This window comes from Thermobia domestica, chromosome 11 (genome assembly GCF_964235325.1).
Source record: "Thermobia domestica chromosome 11, izTheDome1.hap1.1, whole genome shotgun sequence".
Classification (NCBI taxonomy): domain Eukaryota; kingdom Metazoa; phylum Arthropoda; class Insecta; order Zygentoma; family Lepismatidae; genus Thermobia; species Thermobia domestica.
The window spans coordinates 67,842,822-67,865,162 of record NC_137464.1 but is presented as its reverse complement, the minus strand read 5'-3'; the positions used below and the strand labels follow the sequence as shown (position 1 = coordinate 67,865,162).

At 36.4% G+C, this 22,341-nt stretch overlaps 1 protein-coding gene across 1 annotated transcript in view; it reads right to left on the bottom strand.

Annotated features, from left to right (window-relative positions):
- LOC145664145 (myrosinase 1-like) overlaps window positions 1-22,341 on the bottom strand; it is a gene marked incomplete in the record, with an annotated part of 131,655 nt that overhangs the window by 2,565 nt on the left and 106,749 nt on the right. Inside the window, 2 exon segments of the mRNA XM_081730545.1 lie at window positions 10,078-10,184; window positions 21,099-21,233. Of these exon segments, the coding sequence (XP_081586671.1) occupies window positions 10,078-10,184; window positions 21,099-21,233 (242 nt within the window).

Here is a 22,341-nt window from a genome sequence, read left to right as displayed (position 1 = left end):
TGTTTTGGACGCAAAAGGAGGCCCCCACACCATACTAGGTATGATTTTCCCACTTTTGCAAACATTTTAGATTTTTTTGTCTAACCCCCGTATATATATATATATATATATATATATATATATATATATATATATATATATATATATATATATATATATATATATATATATATATACTAACAACTATCGCACTATATATAAACAACTATCGGTTTTTAAATTAAATTGCTACTTAATTTTAAGTGGCTACGATCAAACTTTTCACACATTTCAAAGTTAAAGTCTTATATTAAGCACTGTAAAGTATTATGTCGATACAGTGATATAAAAGAAACATATATTTTAGATAAATTTTACTTGTTGCTTAGGAATATTTGTCAGTATTGGCAAAAAGGAGAGGGTTATTCAGCTACTCTCTTGTAGGGTCAGCAATGTGCTATGATTTATACTTCAGAGCTTAAAAATATTTATTCAGGACAAAATAACTGTAAATTTCTTAATAAATTATTATTCTTACTAATTTTTTAAATATTTATTGTGGGTCATTGTATCATATTTTAGGTCATATTTTGTCCCTCTGTCGACGTTGTATTAATATTAAAGAAAATAAGAGAAAGAATATCCGAGGATTCAATGATCTGAAAAGTTTCATAATGAACAAATTGAATGATCATTGGCAGACAAATAATCACTCTTTTCTTTCAATGTAACTGCAGTTCCACTCCTCCCACATGTTGCCTGCACTTTGCGCCTATTAATACAATTTGCATTGTATTGTTTTGAATTTAGTGTCACTTTCAGAAGCAAGGCTATGTGAGACGCGAATCTCCAGTCTAACGTTGGATCCGAACTACATGAGTAGGCATGGGCGCGAGACCAAACGAGACGAGAACTGAAACAAGTCTCGTCTCGTCTCGCAAAATCAAAAGCTGTTCTCGTCTCGCGTCTCGTCTCGTCTCGCAGACCTAAGTTCTCGTCTCGCGTCTCGCAAAATTTTGGAAGTCTCGTCTCGCGGTCTCGCGCGAGACTTCTCGCGTTGGTCTCGCGGTCTCGCAAATCAATACTGGAATAATATAGTCTTCATTCGACCCTTTTAAAATAATGTATACTCAAAGTTTACATAGTTTTGTTTCATAGTTGCATTGTTACACAATGCTTATCCATTCATTCCGATTCACAATGCCTGATTTTACAGCCCACATTCTCGGTATTAAAAAATGCCATTTTTCTGTAGTCTTTGTCTATGTAAAGTATGAATGAAATCGGCATGTTACATTTGAGTAATCTTACTTGCAAGATAAAACTTTCAAATAACTTGGTAAGAACGGTAACTCAAATAGTCGTATTTATAGTAAACATGCAGCGTTAGTAATATATATTTCACAACTTAAATGCACTTTCATCTCAATACAAACCGTCTTTCGCAAACTGAGGAATGGAATGAAATTCACGCAACGAACCAAGCTCATCTGAAATAATATTTCAAACTGTTTGCAATCTGAAACACTAGTTTTTTCCTCAAAATCAAAACAAAACCATAAAAAAGTAGTGGAGTACCGACAGCATTTTTCTCCCCAGTGACGACGCCAGCTTTAAGTTCTTAGGGGGGCAGATACATTTTCAGGGGGGCGGCTATTTGCCATGCCAAATATGACATATTTATTACGTTTGACTTATTTTACATTACATTGTGTAATTTCGTTGCTGTTTTTATATTAGACCGATATGATTATAACTTAAACTTATTTCAGGTAAAGTTTGTAACTAACAAATAAGTAACGTCTGCATATGAAATATTTTTCAATGAAACTTTTGAAATCCAAACATAAATTGAATTACTTTCGCATATGCTAAGAGTAACACATTCGTCCAGTACTATATGCTACGCATCTCTCTCTCTCTCTCTCTATATATATATATATATATATATAGGGAGAGAGAGAGAGAATTTACGAGGAGTTGCTGAAAATATCCTAGTCCAATCCAGAAGGAGTGTAGGTACTAGGTAGAAAAATGAAACCCCAGTTTAGAAAAACATATCTCTGTATGTACAAATACAAATTTGCATATTAATAATGAAATTCCTATTGTTTCTCAGGCTTCTGAAGTGATTATGTGTGCCCAAAGAGATAATTTCACGAACATTCAGATCCTAACTGTTATACCATTTTTATTCCACCAAGGAAAGTCACCGAAGTAAATTAATTAGGAAATCAGTACCACCAAGGGTCTCTCCTCCGTTATATACAATGGTGAAGAAGTAAGTGGCTTAGTATGAACGTGGTGATTTCCCAACAAATTATTTTTTACATCCAGGATGATTAAAAGCAATGACTCTTCCCGAAATCATGGATGCAATATGTGACATTGTTCTTGAAAATTGCACTATTTCAGTCAGTGGTGGATATAGCCCGGGGCCGGAGGGTATAGGCCACCCCAATTTTTGAGTGACAAAAATAATTTAAGCTATTGTTTATATACTTTTTAAAGTGTATAGTAAACTCACGATATACATATTATAGTCTGAGGTCTGGCTGCACCCCGCTTTCTCAGTTTTTACCTTCTCAGCAAAACTTGTGTCAGAGATTCTGGGCATTTCTTTGGAACTCGTCGGTAGCATAATTCAGAATGGCTTGGGTATGCTCAAGTTCTCGACATAATGGGTTCCCAAAATATTTGTCAGGAGAATAAAAGAGTGACGGCATTAAGAGAAATCTTCTTTCAATTTGACCGTAATGCTGATCAATTTCGCTCACGAATAGTAACCATAGATGAAATATGGTTGTACCACTATGATCCTGAATCGAAACAACAGTCAATGGAGTAGTAGCGCTCATTTCTCCAATGCCCCAAGAAGTTCAAGACACAGAAGTAGGTTGAGAAACTGTTTGCAACATTCTTCTGGGGTAAGTATGGAGTCGTACTCATAGACTACCTCCGCAACGGTCAAATAATTAATCCAGAATCTCTACATTACTTACAAAACTGAAAGAAAAATTCAAATTTCAACGCACTGGAAAATGAAAAGAAAGGAATTCTGTTTTTTTTTTTTTTTTCAGGATAATACATCTGTCCATCAAGCCCCTGCGAACACAACTGACATTGCATAATCTAGGATTTCAATGTCTAGTTCATCATTATTATTCCGCAGATTTAGCTCCGTCTAACTATTACGTGTACTTAATTCCCAAACTTAAATAACACTTGAAAGAACGCAATTTTAGATCTGATAGGGATAGTGCTACGAACAGTGGTGTGAGGAAATCTTCAGATTTTTTAACTTTTCTGCAAAAACTAGAGCAGTGTACAAGGTAGTATATAGACTTTCGGGGAAAGTGTAGAAGAAGTAAAACTTCACCATTCCACGTGCACTCCTTCTGGGTTAGGCTACGAATTTTTCAGCAGCTCCTACTCAATATGGTAGACGTCACGTCAGTACTTTGAAACAAAATAAGTAAGGGAGCAATAGTGTAAGCCAATTACTAACTAAAGATCAGCACCCTGACAATACGTTTTATTGGGAATCAATTTAATTCCATAAATTTATTATTATCATTTGCAGGAAGGGAAAACACAACTCATTTTATCCCCTTCAAAAAATTAAGCCCTGGTAGTTGCAAACTAAGCTGTTATAAGCACATCCTCTGAATATTGAAAGCCGAGAATAATGTTTCAGAAAAAAGAAGTATAGAACCTTTAAATAAAACAAAATATGAAACTGAAAACTTCAAACCTGGATAAATACAAACAAGTTACGTAACTAGTTTTACCTTTCTTTTATTTCCAATCGAAGTTGATCCAATGAGAAGAAAACAAGTCGACCAAATCTACTATTGCTCGCTAGGCACAATAATTAAAAATCATAAGAAGTATAACTAAAATTTACCTCAAAAGGCGCTAAATTAGAAAACAGAAATACTCAGCCGCTCAAAGAAGAAAGCTTGAGGACTTATCTACTACATAGTAAATGCATGGAAAGTACAGTAGACTACAATTTGACAATGAGATTGGTTATGATACTGATATAAAATACTACATGTAGAATGTTTAAAGATTGTAGGAATCTTGGGGGGGGGGCAGTCTAGGTAGCAGTCAGGGGGGCAGAAGTAGCTACTAGGGGGTGCTCGCCCCCTTGCCCCCCCCTCTGGCGTCGTCACTGTTTCTCTCCCCCCTTTTCTGACGAATAAAATCTAAGCAGATATCAGTTCTGGTTTTGGTGAGAGGATCCGTCTTGCAGCCATAAATCCATTTATCCTAAATTTATGTTTACGGAAAGAAACAACTGCTTTATTTGACTAAAAAATTTTCCTTCTTAGACAAGCCAATAGGCCCTTTTTCTGCCTTCATAAAACAAGTTACCGTAAGAAAACAATTTGGTGGGCAGGGGAAACAATATATATAATGCATTGAAAATAGGAAGAAGAAAGTCAGAGTGTCAGAGACAGACAGAAACAGAGAGAGAGAGAGAGAGAGAGAGAAGATATGGTATCCTCTGACCGAAGCCTCGAATTTCTGCACTGAAGGAAAAATCAAAGCGAGCCGTATATTTTTGAACTAGGATATTTTTACCGAGGGTGCAATAACAGAAGACCGGAAACCGCAGCCGCGAATATGCAATGTTACCTAAGTTCATTGTTTCGACAAAATTTTCCGAAAAGACAGCTTCCAAATATGTCCTCAATAAAGAAAAAAAAATGCATTGTATTGGTATTTGCTATCCTGCTTTTATGATTTGTCAAGATGTTGTCTCATCATCAGGAGGAGGGTGGATACACAAGACAACGTGTCGTTTTTTTCCCTATTTTCCTCCCCCTCCTCAAGAACTTTATGACCAAAGATCTTGGCTCACGACCCCAAAGAGAAAATAAAGAAAACAGTGTAGATAATGGAAGAATCTATTTTATTACATTTTGGGAAAGTAATGACAAAGAAAAACTAACACAATCTTTATTTCTTGAATCTTTTGTCATGAGGAAATCTCCTAAAATAACTAGATTTTGACTAACCTTGTTAACTTAAACCTATCATGAAATCAGTAATTGTGACAACCTGACCAAACCATTTCAAGAAACAAGAACAGCTAACTAAGCAACTATCAGTGTTGCCAAAAAGTCACAACACTTACTCCGTTAACTAGATACTTTGAAACTACCAAAATAGCAGTAAAACATAAAAAAAAAATCAATACAAATTTCATAATACAAAGGAAAATTGTATTTTTTTTTTATTTCCACTAGTCGACATATTAATAAATTTATAGTAAATGTTCAAATAAATGCTAGCCCAAAAGTTTAGAAATAAACTATTAGTTACTGACTTGCCTTCGTCTGCGATTGTCTCTACGATTTCAGATGATGATGTGTGGAAGGGATGTTTCGATGAGAACCATGCACTTCTAAGGTATCAATTTTGTAGAACATTAACATCTTTGGGGAGTTCATAATTATGACAGCATTGTTCCTTACTGCAAAGTACAGCACGAACGCACAATATTGATTTACCTTTTCTGGACCCATTCTGTTCGAGGGTTGGGGACGAGCAAGTTCAAAAAAATTTTCTTTAAATTTGGCTTCATTCGAAATAAAAACATTTTATATCCACTCGAGAACTCGGCTCAAAAAATCTCCAATTCGACTCGATATTTGCTCAAGTTTCGAGTAGTGTCGGGTCCAAACGCGTTTAATTCTATAGTATTAGTAGTTTTTATATTAACTAGTGATGCTCGCGAGATGCGACAAGAGGAAAAATTAGTCTATCTTGAGACGTCGTTAGTGTATTATCTCGAAACAAATGTGAACTGTTTCTTGAATATCACCAGTCCTGGTCACGAGGCGAGACAGATTTGATTTTGTCTCGCCCAGTCTCTATCTCTCGCCTCAAAAACAAGATTAAACAAAACAAAATACTTAAATTTAGCTGTTTGTTTAGGCAAATAGTAAACATTTTCACTTTCGGTATGACCAGGCCTGAATTCAATTCATTTTTGGTGTTTATTTAGCGTGGTAATGGTACAGGAGGAGTTATATAAAGAATAAATACGCGAAATCAGTGGACAATTTACTGAAGATATTTTCATCGAAACAATTGTTGTTCTCCTTCTTTTGCGAAAGCTTCATCCTCAACCATATAATTGTCTACACGTTCAGCCGAATCTTTATCGAATTCATCGTCTGAACCGTCTGAATTCTTGTCAGCTTGTCAGAATTTTTCTCGAAACTGTTTTCGTATTGAAAACATGGATGATAAGTTCCAAAGGCTTTTGGCAACAACAGATCCTTTCATTTCTTCTTTGGGCAAATCATTTCATAAGAAAATGAAGAATTTGTCATCTGAAGCTGTAAACCTTTTAATTATTTCCAACACGGAAGCTGACAAAAATTTAGACGACTCAAACGAAGGTGATGAAGGGAATAACTTCCATGGAGATTCGGCTGAACATGTAGACAATACCTATAGAGCTATTCCATGTGGAAACGACAAATTATGCCAAAATCTTCGTGCGGTCGCATTCGAGATTTGAGTGTTTGTCTGAACACTTATCAATATGTGATAGGAAGGAAAATGGAATGGTTTGTAATGCACGCCATTCATGTTGAAGATACGACCATAGTTGAATCTTAAGTTATGTTCATTTTCTTGGAACTCTATCGAAAATGAATAAATAAATAAATTCAAAATTGCACTATAGGTATGTGGACAGTCCTTTTTTTTTTTTTTTTTTTTTTTACCACGTAGTAGTGACGACGCAAATACACATTTCGGGTTACGAAATATTTGGATCTTTTTAGTCCAAGTCGATGAATTAAACCAAAATTATATTTTCGGAAGAAATATTGAAAAATTTGTTGTCAAAGGGAACGCAATTTTGAGAGAATAAGTATAATCTGTACTTTCTATAGAAAAAAAATCATCTTTTGTGTTTCTAATTCCTATTAGTGCTAATGGTATGTAGTGCATAGAGAACGGATGCTGAGCTATGCCCCCTCTAACTTCTTATCGGAAATGACTAAAACACTCAAATTTGTGTTTCTGAGCCTCACTAAATTATCTGTTTTCATGTTGTCACTTTATATTGTTGTTGTTGCTCCAAAATTCAAAAAAAGAAGAAAGAAAGAAAGAAAGAGAGAAGGAAAGAAAGAAAAGAAAGCAATACATATCAATCTGTAAAACAGATGTGACCATTACAGCCTTTTGAAGCTCCAACGCTACATCAAGATTGTTGTGTTGTCTGCATTCCAGGGTCTGAAACCGCTACAAACAAAATCAAATTTTGCAAACAATTACAAACAATCGTGAACTGAGTCTACTAAAAGGAGTGAAAACAGAAAAACACGACTCTCGTTTGTGATTGCATTCCTTTCTACACCCGGACTTTGTTTACAAGAATGTTTTTGTGGAATTTTACAGCTGCTAAGAAACGGGAAGCCACGTAAACACATGCCGGGACAGAAGTAAGTTGAAATACAAATTGAAATTTTCACCACTTGTGGAGGAAGCATATTTCTTGCTGGAATCAAAATATTGTTAGTATTCCACTGTGCGTTTTTGTTCCACACGGTTTAGAACTTTATATATATTTCTGGTTATTATCATTCACATAACCAACCGTCTTGCTCGATTTTTCGCTTTCAGGTGGAATGACTCTATACGGTTGAGGACTAAGCTTTCGAAAAATAAGGGGGAGAAGAACAATTGTTTAACTGAAAAATTAAAATGACTTCATTAAGTTATATTTTAATTAATAAATGACTGGTAGATTGACTCTGTCCTAGCTACTGAAGTAGACAAAGTATCTTTCCCTCTCGAATCTCAAACTTTTTCAGACGCAGTCCGCTATATGGATCCGCAATTTTGAATTTTTAAATTTTAATGTCAAATTAGTAAGTTTATAATCAACAAAGTCAAATGCACCAATGTACCAAGTCCAGTTCGCCAATTTTACTTTTTCCAAATTTGGCCCTCCATTTTTTTTAACTTGATGTCAAATTGATAATTAACAAAATCAAAAGCCTCATTATAGCACTTTTTGTCCATTTTTACTGATTTTGAATTATGACTACGTTTCAAGCATTTGATCCATAGTTTATCGATCTCTGTGCGTCGCCCTTTTGGACCGTCGCTCTCCTTGCTGTCGCTTTCCTTGTGCGTCGCCTTTTGACCCGTCGATCTCTTGGCTAACGCTCTCTGGTCGTCGCTCTTTTGCCATCACTCTCTTTGCTGGGGCTCTACTGTCGGTACACCCATGTTTATTACAAAACTCGATCCTGACATTATTAACTATCTTCTTTTCAATATGTATGATGGTACTTGCAAAAGAATACCATATCAATATCACAAATGTAAACTATGCGAGACCGCGAGAAGTCTCGCGAGACTTCTCGCGCGAGACTTACTGAAGTCTCGTCTCGCGTTCTCGTTTCGCAAAAGATATCAGGTCTCGTCTCGCGTTCTCGTCTCGCAAAATATTATAAGTCTCGTCTCGCGTTCTCGTCTCGTTTGCGAGACGAGACGAGACGAGACTTCTCGCGTTCTCGCGTCTCGCGCCCATGCCTATACATGAGGTCCCATCGGGAATCGAAGCCGTTTCTCCCGCCCCACAGGCGCGCACGATATCCACATAACCACTAGAATCTCACATATTAATGCATAAGATTGAAACAAGGTGATGACAATGCAACAGTCGTCGTTGACTTCACATTTGTATAGCACCCCTTGTTCATCCTAATTATGCTCAAAAGGTTGAATCGTACTTACTATACTGAGGTTATTCATCCTCACCAGCTACAACTTCAGGTTGACACAGCAATGCGTGGAGTTTCCAAGATCATTTCATACCTTACAAACATGTTTGTTTGATTCGAAATTTGCATTACAGTGGTCACACCTGTATTACCGATAACGTTTGTCTTTACTATGGATGTTCCTTTGGTTAACATACCTACTCTACCCACATATAGTACATTTGAACTTCTTTGCGTAACATTAGCGCTCTTCGATTACTTATCTTAGGTGTTGATTTTTAAAACTTTGCTACTTCTCTTTACATTGTCCTGCAATCTTTCTTTTAAGCATAAATAAATCAAATAAATTAGAGAAATGGCTATACGTATAAAATTTTGATTCCAAATTAAAATTTTTTAAAAAATGAAAGGAAATCTGTCAGTTTGTCCCACGATTATGCCCTTGAGGCTAAGGGAGGGATTATTGAAGCAAACAGTGGCGTATTTAGAGGGGTGGCTTCCGGGCTTAAGCCCTCCCAAATCTTATCTAGTAAATTAAATGAAAAACCGTATTTACTCGCGTAATTTTCGCACCTCTTTAGACGAAAAAAGTTGTTTTGAAACAAGGGTTCGTAAATTATGCGGGGGGAAAAATAGCCACATCAGTGAACATCATCTAATTTTTTCCCCAGTCAAAATAACACGAAAATACCGGTACACATTTTCTTTGTAGCAAGAATTCACAACAAACAACTAATTCTAAATTTGTAGAAAAATAACATTAAAAAAATGATGAAGAAGTCGTGTGGTTTCTTACCTTACAATAATGGCTTTGCTGCGTTGCCAATTGTTCATTAGCTACCGTAATTGATCCCTGGAATAATGCTGTTTCACAAAAAGTTTCCGCGTCGCAAATTACGCGAGGAAAATAAAATACACAGAAAATGCCCTTCAAAATTGGGATGCGAAAATTGTGCGAGGGCGAAAATTACGCGCGTATTTACGGTATCTTGGAGAATTTTCACATTTCCAGGCAAAGCTCCCCCCGAAAGTTAGCAAAAGCCCCTCCCGAAACAAAATCGTAAATACGCCACTGAAAGCAAGTAAGTAAATGCTGATGGAACAAACGATGGAATGAGAATGTGGGAAGAAACGGGAATATCCCGAGAAAATCCACCACCAACTTACTTAGTCGGGGATCGAACCAGGAACCCGACGCACCAGAGGTAAGTGCTCTACCACTGAGCCACCGTGGGCCCTATTCCAAAGCAAATTTTCTACAAATACTTCTAAGTATACAGCCTCTTAAAGATAGGTGCGTGACCAAATTTGTCGAACAAGATTCTACTTTACTTACGTGTATCCTTTCAGCCATTCAAAATTATCGATGATACTCCATGCGGTGTAGCCTTGAACGTTGCACTTGTCTATCTTTACAGCTTTCAGAAGCTCATTAATGTATTTCTACAAATAAATAAATAAATACAATTCTTCATTATCAATATATAATGGAAAAGGCTTTGTCCCAAAATCGGACGTGTATCAATGAACAGATTACATCACGTTCAGCATAATAACATGACTGAGGGTAAATCCTTATGCGCAGTTTTCGAGAAAATCTATAGAGATGAAAGTTTGAGAAAATGTGTCATGTAGGTTTTCACTGAAGAGAAAGATATACAAATATACAAGATATACAAATATATCGTTGGCAAATATACAAGATATTTGAGACGCTAACATCGAGAGTGTGTGTGTAGCACCTGGTTGTTTTATTAGTGTGTTTAGAGATCATTTGTAGTACATCAGGTGTAGTAGAACGAAAGTGCATGTTCAGAGTTTTAAAGAGGCCAAATTATGGGGGCATAATTAAAAAGTGCAATCTCTTTACTGTAAATTCTACGGCCAATTTCAATGGTGCATTTACTCCATAGGAGATTGGTAGGCGCAACTGAGATTTCTCTGCAATAAATTATAATAATAATAAAAAAAGAACCTCATTTATCATGAACCTATATTAAACTTTTTTTTTGTTTTTTTGCAAAAATATCTCACTTTAGTAATAAATTATGATCACAGACGCATCCCAATATGCGATGTAATTTTTCGTTTCCATCGCAGTTATATGATTTTATGTAGCAAATTGCTATGCGATACCAGTTTTAAAAACGTAGCTATATATAACATAAAACTGCAGTAGAAATTTCAATTTTGATATTTGACTGTGAATGAAATTGGGAATTTTCAAAAATTGCACTGGAAACGCATGTTTATGCTATTGTCAACCATTTTTTCCTGAACTAAATACTTAACCTACCTGAATCATAGAATACATTGTTTTAATTTATTATTTCTGTTTTAATGTTGAATGACTTACAGTTAAGAATAAGAAGAAAATTCAAATAAAAAAGTTAATTTTGAAAATTAAACAAAATTAGTTACCAATAACAAATAAAAATGAAATAAAGTATTAAAAGAAGTAAGAATTTAACAGAGTATTATAAAATACGAAACTGATTATTATAACTGAATAAGTACAGCAAATAAGAAAGCGTCACAGTACGCAGGGGCGGCCTTAGGTGGTGCTTTTTTATCCAGCTTTACAAGTAATTTGCATCAAGGTCTATAGAACCAATATACACAGTGTCTCAAAAGTCCCCTGACATGGGGTAACTCTGTTATTATCAGAGTTACAACAAAATGTAAGAGAAGCCGTCTCCAAATGAGATGTTTTCAATCTAAAGTGAAGGAATTTTTTAAATCGGACGAGCCGTTTTGGCAGTACACTCTTTATGCGCCCAATGTGAATCCACTCAGAGCGTTCCGCGCTGGAATCCACTCACAGCGTTCCGCCGAGTTTGATCCGAAATGCCAGCCACAGACGCCCTGATTTTGTCCTTTAAGTTCTCCAAATCACTTGGCTTCTTTGCATAAACTTCCGTTTTCTCATGACCCCAAATCCAGAAGTCGCAGGGGGTAAGGTCGGGTGACATTCGGCCGCCTACGCGAATGTGTGGACGTAAATGGCGCCCAGTTGGAGGTGTGGCGGTGAATGAACTGAGCTGGTGCAGATTACAGGTAAAAATTTAATCCTTCCGCTACCGTTTGCACTTTATTTGATTTCATTATGGGCATTTTTATGAAAATTATAAGCAAATTAAATCCGTCCAGACTATGAAAACCCTGTATGTATATATATATATATATATATATATATATATATATATATATATATATATATATATATATATATATATATATATGTGTGTGTGTGTGTGTGTGTTTGTGTGTGTGTGTTGACACAATACTGTATGTATCAAAATTCGAAATTGTTTTGATCGCAGCGATAATTGAATGGCGGCTTTCTTCACGTAATAGTCGCAGTTGGATTTTTGTATTAAAAACTTGGTACAAAAAGTACGACTATTACGCGAGTAAACACGGTATTTATTTGTGAAATATGAGCAATATCGGCCGATTCGTTTCTAGAAAATCATCCGGAAAAAAATTCTTCATGGATTTTTCAGAAAAGAAAATTATATCATATTGTCAGGTTATTAGTGAAACAATTACAAGTAGCATGTGCGTAAAGAGTAGTGCTGTCGAAATCGGTTTTTGAAAAAACCGAAAACCGGTTTTTGAAAAAAGTGAAATTTCATGAAACCGAAATGTCGGTTTTGAAAACCGATTTTGCGGTTTCGGTTTTGAAAACCGCATTTGCGGTTTTGGTTTCTGAAACCGCTTTTGCGGTTTCGGTTTTGAAAACCGCTTTTGCGGTTTCGGTTTCGAAAACCGCTTTTGCGGTTTCGGTTTTGAAAACCGCTTTTGCGGTTTCGGTTTTGAAAACCGCTTTTGCGGTTTCGGTTTTGAAAACCGCAAATGTCACAAAAATTCTACAGCACTAATATCAAGTAACGACGAGAAAACAGCAAAGAATCTTTCCCCACACCGGCTCTCAGTTGCCAGATGGAGGGAAATTTCCCTCGGCGGCTTAGGGGAAAATGATCAAAATTTACAGAAGGAAAAGAAGGTATTTTTTCTTAAAATGTCCTAAAGTGTAGGGAAATTCTATACTTTTACAATTGGCAGAATAAAAAAAAATAAGCTGCAATTTCTCAAAGAGGCACGGCTATCGTTATTGGGAAGTAAAAAGATACAGAATAAAATATGATCGGTGTTTCCGTCTAGTATAAACTATTGCAGGTGTCTGGGACTTGCGATAAGAAGCCAGTCGACACATGCAAAACCACAACATTCACATTTATCGGAGTGGCAACAAATCAACAATAAAATTGTGTATTGCGATAGAGATTTTCTTTCTTTCTTTTCTCTTTCTTTATATTAAGAAAGGGAGGTGGTGCCTTTTTGTTAACAAAAGAAAGAGTGGCAGTACTATTTTTAAAAATATGGGGAGAGAGTAATAATAATATAAAAGATGTCAGTCTAAGTGGATGATATTTCAAATTGAATTTCATGAGTTGCATGTGTAGTGATCTTAAATAGGGATATACCTTATTATATCTCTGAGTGTTGAGTGTTGGCTTATTACCCTATTTTAGCGGGTACCACCCGATTTTCAGGTTATATATTCGTCCCCCGCTTAAACATATCTTAATCACGAAAAACCACCCGCTTTTTGGGATTGGAGAAAAATCTAAGAAAACTTAGTTGATAAAGTGTTGGTATGATATATTCCCCGTAAACCGCTACACCTTTGACAATCTCAATCGCGATTGAGTTAAATTTGGACTCGCGCTCAGGCTCAAGCTCTGGGCTATCTGAGCAGTGCGCGTGTGCAGAATCATTTGCTAATAAGAGATCTGCTCTAATGCACAATGGTTTTCTTTGTATATTTCATGTGTTTTCTATGTAATGTATTGGAGGTTCTATACGAATGAATATTCGTTTGTAGATGCTGTAACAAACATACTTGAATTATTCATACCTTCACAAGCTACAAGAATGCCGATCGACAATTTCAAGTGTAACTTTAAAGACTCTTATAGAAGCGAATTTACGTTTCTTAGCCAGGGCAGAACTCAGTTTGAAGCAAAATGTACAATCTGGAAAACTGTTTCGTTTGAAAAGTAGGATGCAGGGAAGCAAATTGGACCTCCCCTGATTTTTATATATTTTGTAAACTAGATCACGAGGAACACGAATCTGAAGGCGTTTTGACATTCCGACCTCCGGAACTCGAGATATTAAAACTTAAAGTTTAATATAGACGCTATATGAAAAAAACACAATATTCTCTATACGAAACATATTATGTCCTGAGAGATATATAAAGGTAACCAAGAAAGTTCTGTCGCTTTTTGTGGAATTCTGTGTAAAATTGACCCTCATACCGTGAGTTTAATGCGAATGGAGATAAGGCGAAGATCAGTTGGTGTGGGTATATCCGACATTCTACCTGGTTGTGGAAGTTCAGTTACAACGTAAACGTATGTAAGGACGGAGTGAATATGGAACCTCCACAGAGCGTCATAGGGGCGTGTATGCTGTACGAGTTCCAACTTGGATCAAACGCCACTGTAGCGGGGCGGAAGATACCTCAGGCCTTTGGTGAGGGTGTCGTGATTACGCAGACAGTGCAAGAGTGGTTTAGCAAGTTTAAGAACGGTGACGAAACACTCACGAAAGACGCACCACACGTGCCGGAAGACCAACACATGTACAAAATGAGGATCTTCAGGTAGCAATTGAGCCGAACAGACATGTGAGGAACTGGTGCTAACATTCAGTGTTAGTCGAGAAACCATTCGCCAGCACCTTCATCAATTTGGGAAGCACTACAAGTTGGGTCTATGTGTCCCAGATGATTTGTTTCCGGGCCAGAAAGTCCTCCTGTGTGTTTGGTGGACTGCTCACGACATCGTGCATCGGGAACTGCTACCGGGCGGTCAGAGAAGAACATCAATGCAACTGTCTACTGTCAGCAGTTGAGCCGTGTTCAAGAAAAACTCAATACCCTGGAGCCAACACTTCTCAATCGCTAAGGGGTTCCCCCATTACGGGACAACGCTATGCCCCACATAGCTAGAATGAGCCGGAACACCATCCTACACCTTGAATGGGAAACACTATTGCATCCGCCATACTGTCCGGACATTATACCGTCCGGTTATCACCTGTTCCTTTTCTTGGACACTCACTTTAGAGGACTCCAGTTCAACTCCGTAGTAGAGGTGCTAAATGCACTTGATACCTTCTTCGCTTCACGGCAAACCAAGTTCTACCGCGAAGGAATCCATGCCCATCCCGAACGTTGGCAGAAGGTCATTGATACTGATGGGTACTATTTTTGATCTTCCAGGTACGTCTTTGGTGACATATCTATGCTCTAAGTGATAGGTCAAAAAGCGACAGAACTTTCTTCGTTACTTTTATACATATTACATAAAACTACTGTATAAGTTCTAGTATCTCAAGATCGGGAAATCGGAATGTCAAAATTCGTTCAGATAATTGCTAATTTTGGTCCAGTTTACAAAATATATAAAAATCAAATAGTGTCCTTTTTGCTTCCTGGTTACTTTATGTTCGAATATCTCGAGTTCCGAAATTCGGAATGTCAAAATTCCTTCAGATTCGTGTTTCTCGTGGTTTAGTTTACAAAATATATAAAAATCAGTTGGGGTCTAGTTTGCTTCCGTTTTCACTGATGTTCGAATATCTCGAGTTCCGAAATTCGGAATGTCAAAATTCCTTCAGATACGTGTTCCTTGTGGTCTACTTTACAAAATATATAAAAATCAGGTGGGGTCCAGTTTTCTTCCATGGTCAATTTATGTTCGAATATCTCGAGTTCCGACATTCGAAATGTCAAAATTCCTTCAGATCCGTGTTCCTGGTGGTCTAATTTACAACATATATGAAAATCAGATGGGGTCCAGTTTGCTTCCCTGCAGCCGAAAAGTACATTGAATAGTCGTCAAAGAAATAACTAAAAAAAAAAGCTAAGGATCGAACGTCAGTATTTGTCACCCTAATTTAGCTGTGACTTGTACAGCCATCGAATTATCCCTTTCGCACTGTGCTGCACATATTACCATAATAGTCTTGGAGCAAATAAAAAAAGTTAAAACACACATATAAATCAATACATTTGTCTCGATCGATAGATGCTTTCACAATTGTTAAAAGGTGTAATTAAAAACAGCAAACATTGTTTCTACTTTGAAAAGGACAATCCCTTATAAAACCGCTAACACGGTTTCGGGCGGCTTTCGCTTTCGAAAAGAGCTTTTTCGGTTTCAGTTTGGAAAACCGCATTTGCGGTTTCGGTTTTGAAAACCGCTTTTGCGGTTTCGGTTTCGAAAACCGCATCTGCGGTTTCGGTTTTGAAATCCGCATTTGCGGTTTCGGTTTTGAAAACCGCATTTGCGGTTTCGGTTTTGAAAACCGCATTTGCGGTTTTCGGTTTTCAGAAAATCGGTTTTCTCAAAAACCGAAAACCGCAAATGTCACAAAAATTCAACAACACTAGTAAAGAGTATGTATCATCGTTAGGAAAAGACAACAATCTGCTAGTTAACACTGTATTTTGTTACGTATACAGTACACAAATAAGCATGTACAGTATAACTATTTTAGTAAAATATAATCTCTTAATTATTATTAGAAATGAATAACACCTTTTATCAGCACAAAAGTTACTTTTCAGGAGCGTCATTTCAGATTTTGCTTGGGGGGGACAAAACCCCTTGATATAAGTAAAATTTCGCGTATTTCACTGATTTACTACTATTTTATTGATAAAATCTATAGAAATCTCAAACTCAGGGGGGCAATTGCCCCTCCCTGCCCCTCTAAATGACGCCCCTGTTACTTTTTTTCTTTTCTCGAAAACTCACATTAGAATTTATCCTCATGCATGTTATCTTGTTTACTCGATGTGGTCTATCGACTATATATGCTTTATACTTGAACAATATATTTTAGTTGAACTGAAATTAAATTTGTTTTATTATGATAATTTTAAGTTAAATCTCATTAACCATTCTGTGCTGTTATCTTTCTACGTACCATCATAATAAAGAGCTTAATGAGAGTACAATTTAGTATCAGCTTCACTTCAATAAGTGGTATTGTTCTCGTAATCAGTTTTCAGGTTTACAAATTCATTAATATTTCTCCATTTTCTTGGAAACTATGCCTGAAGTTTTCCACTCATGCGTATTATTTTGATCGATTGATATGGTATGTCTCGTCTTTGGAAATTTCGTGGTTTGTTAAACTCTAATAATACGGGAGAATTTATGAAATATGAATAAAATCCCCGGTCATTTTTGATTAAAACACTCTTGGAAAAACTTAGCCCTCAAAAATAAACTATTCCTTGTGGATTTTTAAAAACGAGCTAGTTACGAAACATTGACCAGTGCCGTGCCGGAGGGGAGAGACAAGCGGAGCGACGGCTCCGGGAGCCGAAGTAAGGGGGCTCAAAATTCGGGTGAATGAAAAGATGGAAAGAAATAAAGAGAGGAGGAATGCATGCAGCTCAAGTGGATTTTTATACACTGAATGAATTCGTTTGAGATTATAGGTTTTTATTTTTTTTTTTAAATAACAGGTCGATACATTGGTGGGGTGTTTTGAAAAGACATGTTAAGATAAAATGCACTAGCAATTACTTAGAGGAGAGCGGGGCTAGTTGTGACAATTTTTGCTTACCACCTTGTTAACTTCTTAACAAGATTTATTTCTAAAATAGTAATATTTATTTATTAAAGTTTAGTCCTTCTGGCATCCGCCAAGCATAAAACCCTCGGGATTGACATAATCGTTTTACAGTAAATTATTTTCATACACAACCATATCATTTGGCACAATATGCCCCCTCTATGGGGCAAGTAGTGACACACATGGGTCAGGTAGTGACATTTATAAAACATTGATACAACTGTAATATACTATTTATTAAAAGAAAATCTGTTTGTTCCAAATAACAAAGTAAACCAATGAATACTTTCAAAAGAACACTCCAACAAATTGGATCTTACAATGTAAACTGACATTTCTTCAAAGGTTGAATATTGACCTTTTAAAGAAAAAACTAAATCCAACCATAATTTAGGTTGAATTGTATACAAGTTAAAATATAGAATTTATAGCGATCGTGTGAAGAACATAAGCTTTAAAAAATTTATAACTCAAGGACATAGTATTAAGAAACCTTATTATCCAAAAATTCCTAATACAGAATGATTTTAGGTAAACTGAGTTAGGCCAATGAAAACTTAATCTTAATTTAAGCATCATACTGGCAATTAAGGCAAACATAATAGGGATGGATATTTGTGCAGTTCACACGAGCCCACTTTTTACAATCCAAGCATTGAAGCTCATCAGCTCCATGTGCGGATTTACTAAAACACACTAAGCAAAAATAATCATCATTTTCAAAAGACTCGGAGTCAACTAATACAGGATTTCTTCTGCATTGTTCTTTCTAAGTGGTCGTAGTTTCAAACAGTCTTTTAAACCCCTTACTTTTAATTCTTGTTACTTTATTTAATTACTCTTCTCTAAGCATTTCTTTTACAAAAGTATCAGTTAGAATAGCTGACTTTCGGGTTTTACGGCTTTTGTTATTATTTAACCATTTACTTGCTTTAGGGAGAGGCCGCAATTGTTCAGGACTTTTATGACCTTCCATAATTTCTTGATATTGAACTCTACTTCCGCTGGCTGTAGGTTCTTGAAGTATTTCACTATCATTCTCTGGTTGAACTATTAGTGGGTTTTCAGAATTTAGTGGACGATCTGTAACTGAAGAACATAGAAAGTCCTCATCGGTGAATACGTTCCTGTTAAACTCCCATATTTCACAACTGCGAAATCCAGTTTGGATATTTCTGGGTGTTGCAGCATTTGGCAGAGCAGATTTGACAATGGTTGGAATATCGTAAATCGATATTGTTTTGGCAGGATGAGGTTTCATCCAATCAGGCAGAACTTGGTTGTAAAACTTCTTAAACGGACCGAACACCGATATGTCGAGGGGTTGAAAGCGACGAGTGGTGCGAGGAGGAGAAGATAACACCACTTCGTTTTCCTTACAGAAATCCAGAACACTCATGCTAAGGCGAGATATATGATTGTCTAATAAGATCAGAACCGAAGATGATTGCGAACAGCGAATATGTTTACAAAAATGTTTCATGAACAACAGAGAATCTGAAGCTGTTATCCAACCACTTGGATTTGCACTCCCCATACAACCTGGTAAAAAAAATCAAGTAAAGTACTCTTTAAAGAACTTACGTGGAAAATGAACATTGGTGGAATTGCATTTCCTAATGTATTTACCCCAAACACCATAGTTACATTCGTTCCTCTTTTACCATATGTCACTCCACCAATTCTCTTCTCTCCTTTTTGCCCTAGAACCTTAAAGGTTTATGCACAGTTCCAGTTCCTGTTTCGTCCACATTACAAATGTAATTTCCTGTGAATTTGTACTTTTCCATAGCTTTTTCTAAGTTAGCATCAAAGGTTGCAACATTGTGTCTATTGAAAGAAGTGTTTCTACTTAGGTTCATAGATTCAGGTACCCGAAGGGATATATTCGAAGGACGTCTTCTGAAAGCAGCAAACCAATCCTTGCTTACAGATCTGTTATTTACCCACGTTTCTGGAACTTTAATTTTGTTAGCTGTGGCTAACTCAAATGCTAAATTCTTAGTTTTCGAGGACCAATCGCATAAAATATCTTTGAAGCTGACCGTGCACAATTGCATAATTGTTTTTCTTCAGATTCTGAGAAAACCATACGCGTTTACTTGTATCACATAGTGAATGCATCATTTCCGTTCTTCTTCATCTTCATATATCTAAGCAGGGACACTCTATTTACATGGAAGATTTCTTGTGCTTTACGTAAACTGCATGCATCTGATTCCACTTCCTTCGTAGTTTTTCATAGTCTTCTACAATTGATTAATTCTCTCTCTGTTTTCCGTTTATAATTACGAACCATCTCTCAAAATGAAACAAAAATCGAACATAAGTTCACAGATAGGGTAAGTTGTGACAATGTCACAACACGCCCCATGTCACGTGTCACAACTAGCCCCACTCGTCCCTTTCTTTGTTTCACAGTGTGACGAACTAAATGAACAATGTATTGCTTCCAACACATCATATGAAATAATGCAGGAAACACTATTACCTAAAGGTATAATAACTATTTTTACTTACCTCACAATAACTTCAACTAACAATGTTCCAAAGAATTCCCTAAATTTTACCTTTGTGCAGTAGAAACACAAAATTTACTGTAGTATCAATGCGCAACGAGATGTTACCTCCAACTTCACCTTAATTACTGCGCGCCAAACTCTGAAACTTGCAGTTGCGTCACTCATCGTTGCCACCTCACAGAGGAGAAAATATCTGCTTTGTCAGTACTTGCTCCTGTCACTACAAGCTCCGTCCTCCCCTACTTGTGATCTCACATAAAGGTATTAATTTAACTAGTTTTGTCAACATATCAGTACAAACTAGCATATACTTAAATTCTCTTCCTGCTTTAGGAAGTGGTCCTATAATGTTACTCGGGTTAGGAAAATGCATGCACACACACATAAAATGGAATTTAAAAAGTAATACAAAGTGCTCAAAATCAAGGAAAACTGTGTCAGTTATTAAACATGTACGGAAGTGGGAAAACTCTTATCAATATCAAAATATGTCATATCATCGCCCATGGCACTTTTACGCATCTGGGAAGGATTTTGACATGTACGCATCTGGGAATGTACCCAACTGGGAGGTAATCCATTTTGTTATTACATGGAGAAATTCAAGAAATAATTGATTTTTTTAAAACACCAAGATGACTTTTGATATCGAAATGATTTTTCCCACAAAACTTGCAGATTACAAAAGTCTCTACTTCTATTGATTTCTTTAGAAGTAAAATAACCAAACAATTATACACAAGGAAAAATATTTTCTCTTTCTTTGATTCGTACATAATTATCGTGTCATAATTTCGTACAAACATTTAAAAAAAATATACAAATTCCGCCAACTAAACAAATGTCACTTGAAATAGACGTACTTCTAGTCGCGTCGAACTACTATTTCTAGCACTAACCTGTAGTATTTGTTTAATGACAAATTAGTATTTAAAGTCTCTTCTCAGAGGTCGGACAACAGCAAACATACAATAGATGATTAAATTATTTTGTGACAATAATAATATCCTGTGTTGAGCGTGAAGTTAAGCTTGGTTTTACGTTCAAACTCACCTATATTTCGAGTTAACTCACGCTCATACTTTTTAAAACGAGTTAGCTCATGATAAAACCCACGAGCTTCGTTATTTTTTTTTAAATGAAGTAAATTATATAATTCCTAACTCACCGTATGATAGTTAGCACGTTCAATGTCATTTAGTCCTCCTTTATCAGCGAATCCATTCTCCGTGACAATCACCAAGGGATTATTGTATTCTACTTTTATCCAATTTAAGATCTTGCGGAAACCCCAAGGAACAACCTGGAAAATAATTTTAAAATCCAATTCTTCTTAATATCTAAATTAGTTACATACCTTGTATGTGAACCATATACTGCCTTTATCATAAAATATAGATAGTGTAAGCAAGCTTTACATGCACTTAGGAAAAGTTCTTCCTTTTCCCAATAAGAGCTCTTCTGGAGTGCAAGATTTAGGTATCAAGTAGCATAAGTGTGAAGGGCGGTTTACTCTAAAACAGGCGTGTCAAACTCAGTAGCTCAATTGGATCAAATGGTCATGAGCGTACAATAGTGCGAGCCAAAGACAGAAAAATAAGCCTTTTTCATACTTATTGATGTGTTTAGAAAGTGAGTAAATATATAAAAGCGTATCTAATTCTGTAGTTCTTTTCTTAATGTAATATCCCACACACGAATATGTTTACGAACAACCAACACGTGCTTGTATTTACAAACAACTCCAAACAACTATATGTGCGTCCTAATACGGACTACTACAGTGACAGACGAGAGGAACACAAGTGACACCACTAGTCATGTGACCAAGAAGGACCACTAGCTGAGCAGCTATAAAACAAGGATTACCTGCGTATCTGGTATCAGTCTTTGACTGGTCAAATCCACTCTCTCAACTTGCCTGGAGCTTTGAGAGTCTTTAGCTTGCTCGGAGCTCTAGGACTCCTTTCCTGCCCACTCAGTTTGCTTGGAACTCTGTGGGACTTCTGACCTCAGTTACCCAGCTTGCGTGGAGTTTTGTGGATTTTTAACCCCTAAATCCAATCCAAGGCAGTAGTGATCCTACATCCAATCCACTTAGCTTGTTCGGAGCTGTGTGGAGATCCTTCCCCAGGCTGCTGGGCCTTGGGATACCTTTCTCTACCAAGTTATTAGTGGATTATTTATATTAGAGTGAGTTTGCATGATACTGTTTATAAAGGAATATTTTTATAATAAAATTCGGTAGTGGGAAAAAAACGTACCCGTATATAATTTGCTATAGATATGCTCTACCTAAGAAGAACTTTACATTAAACAAAAGTAGAAGGAACGTAAGGGTATTTGGGTAGTAGATCGATACGTATTGTTTCATTCCCGATATTTGACATTTTTTTTTTTTCTGGTACCAC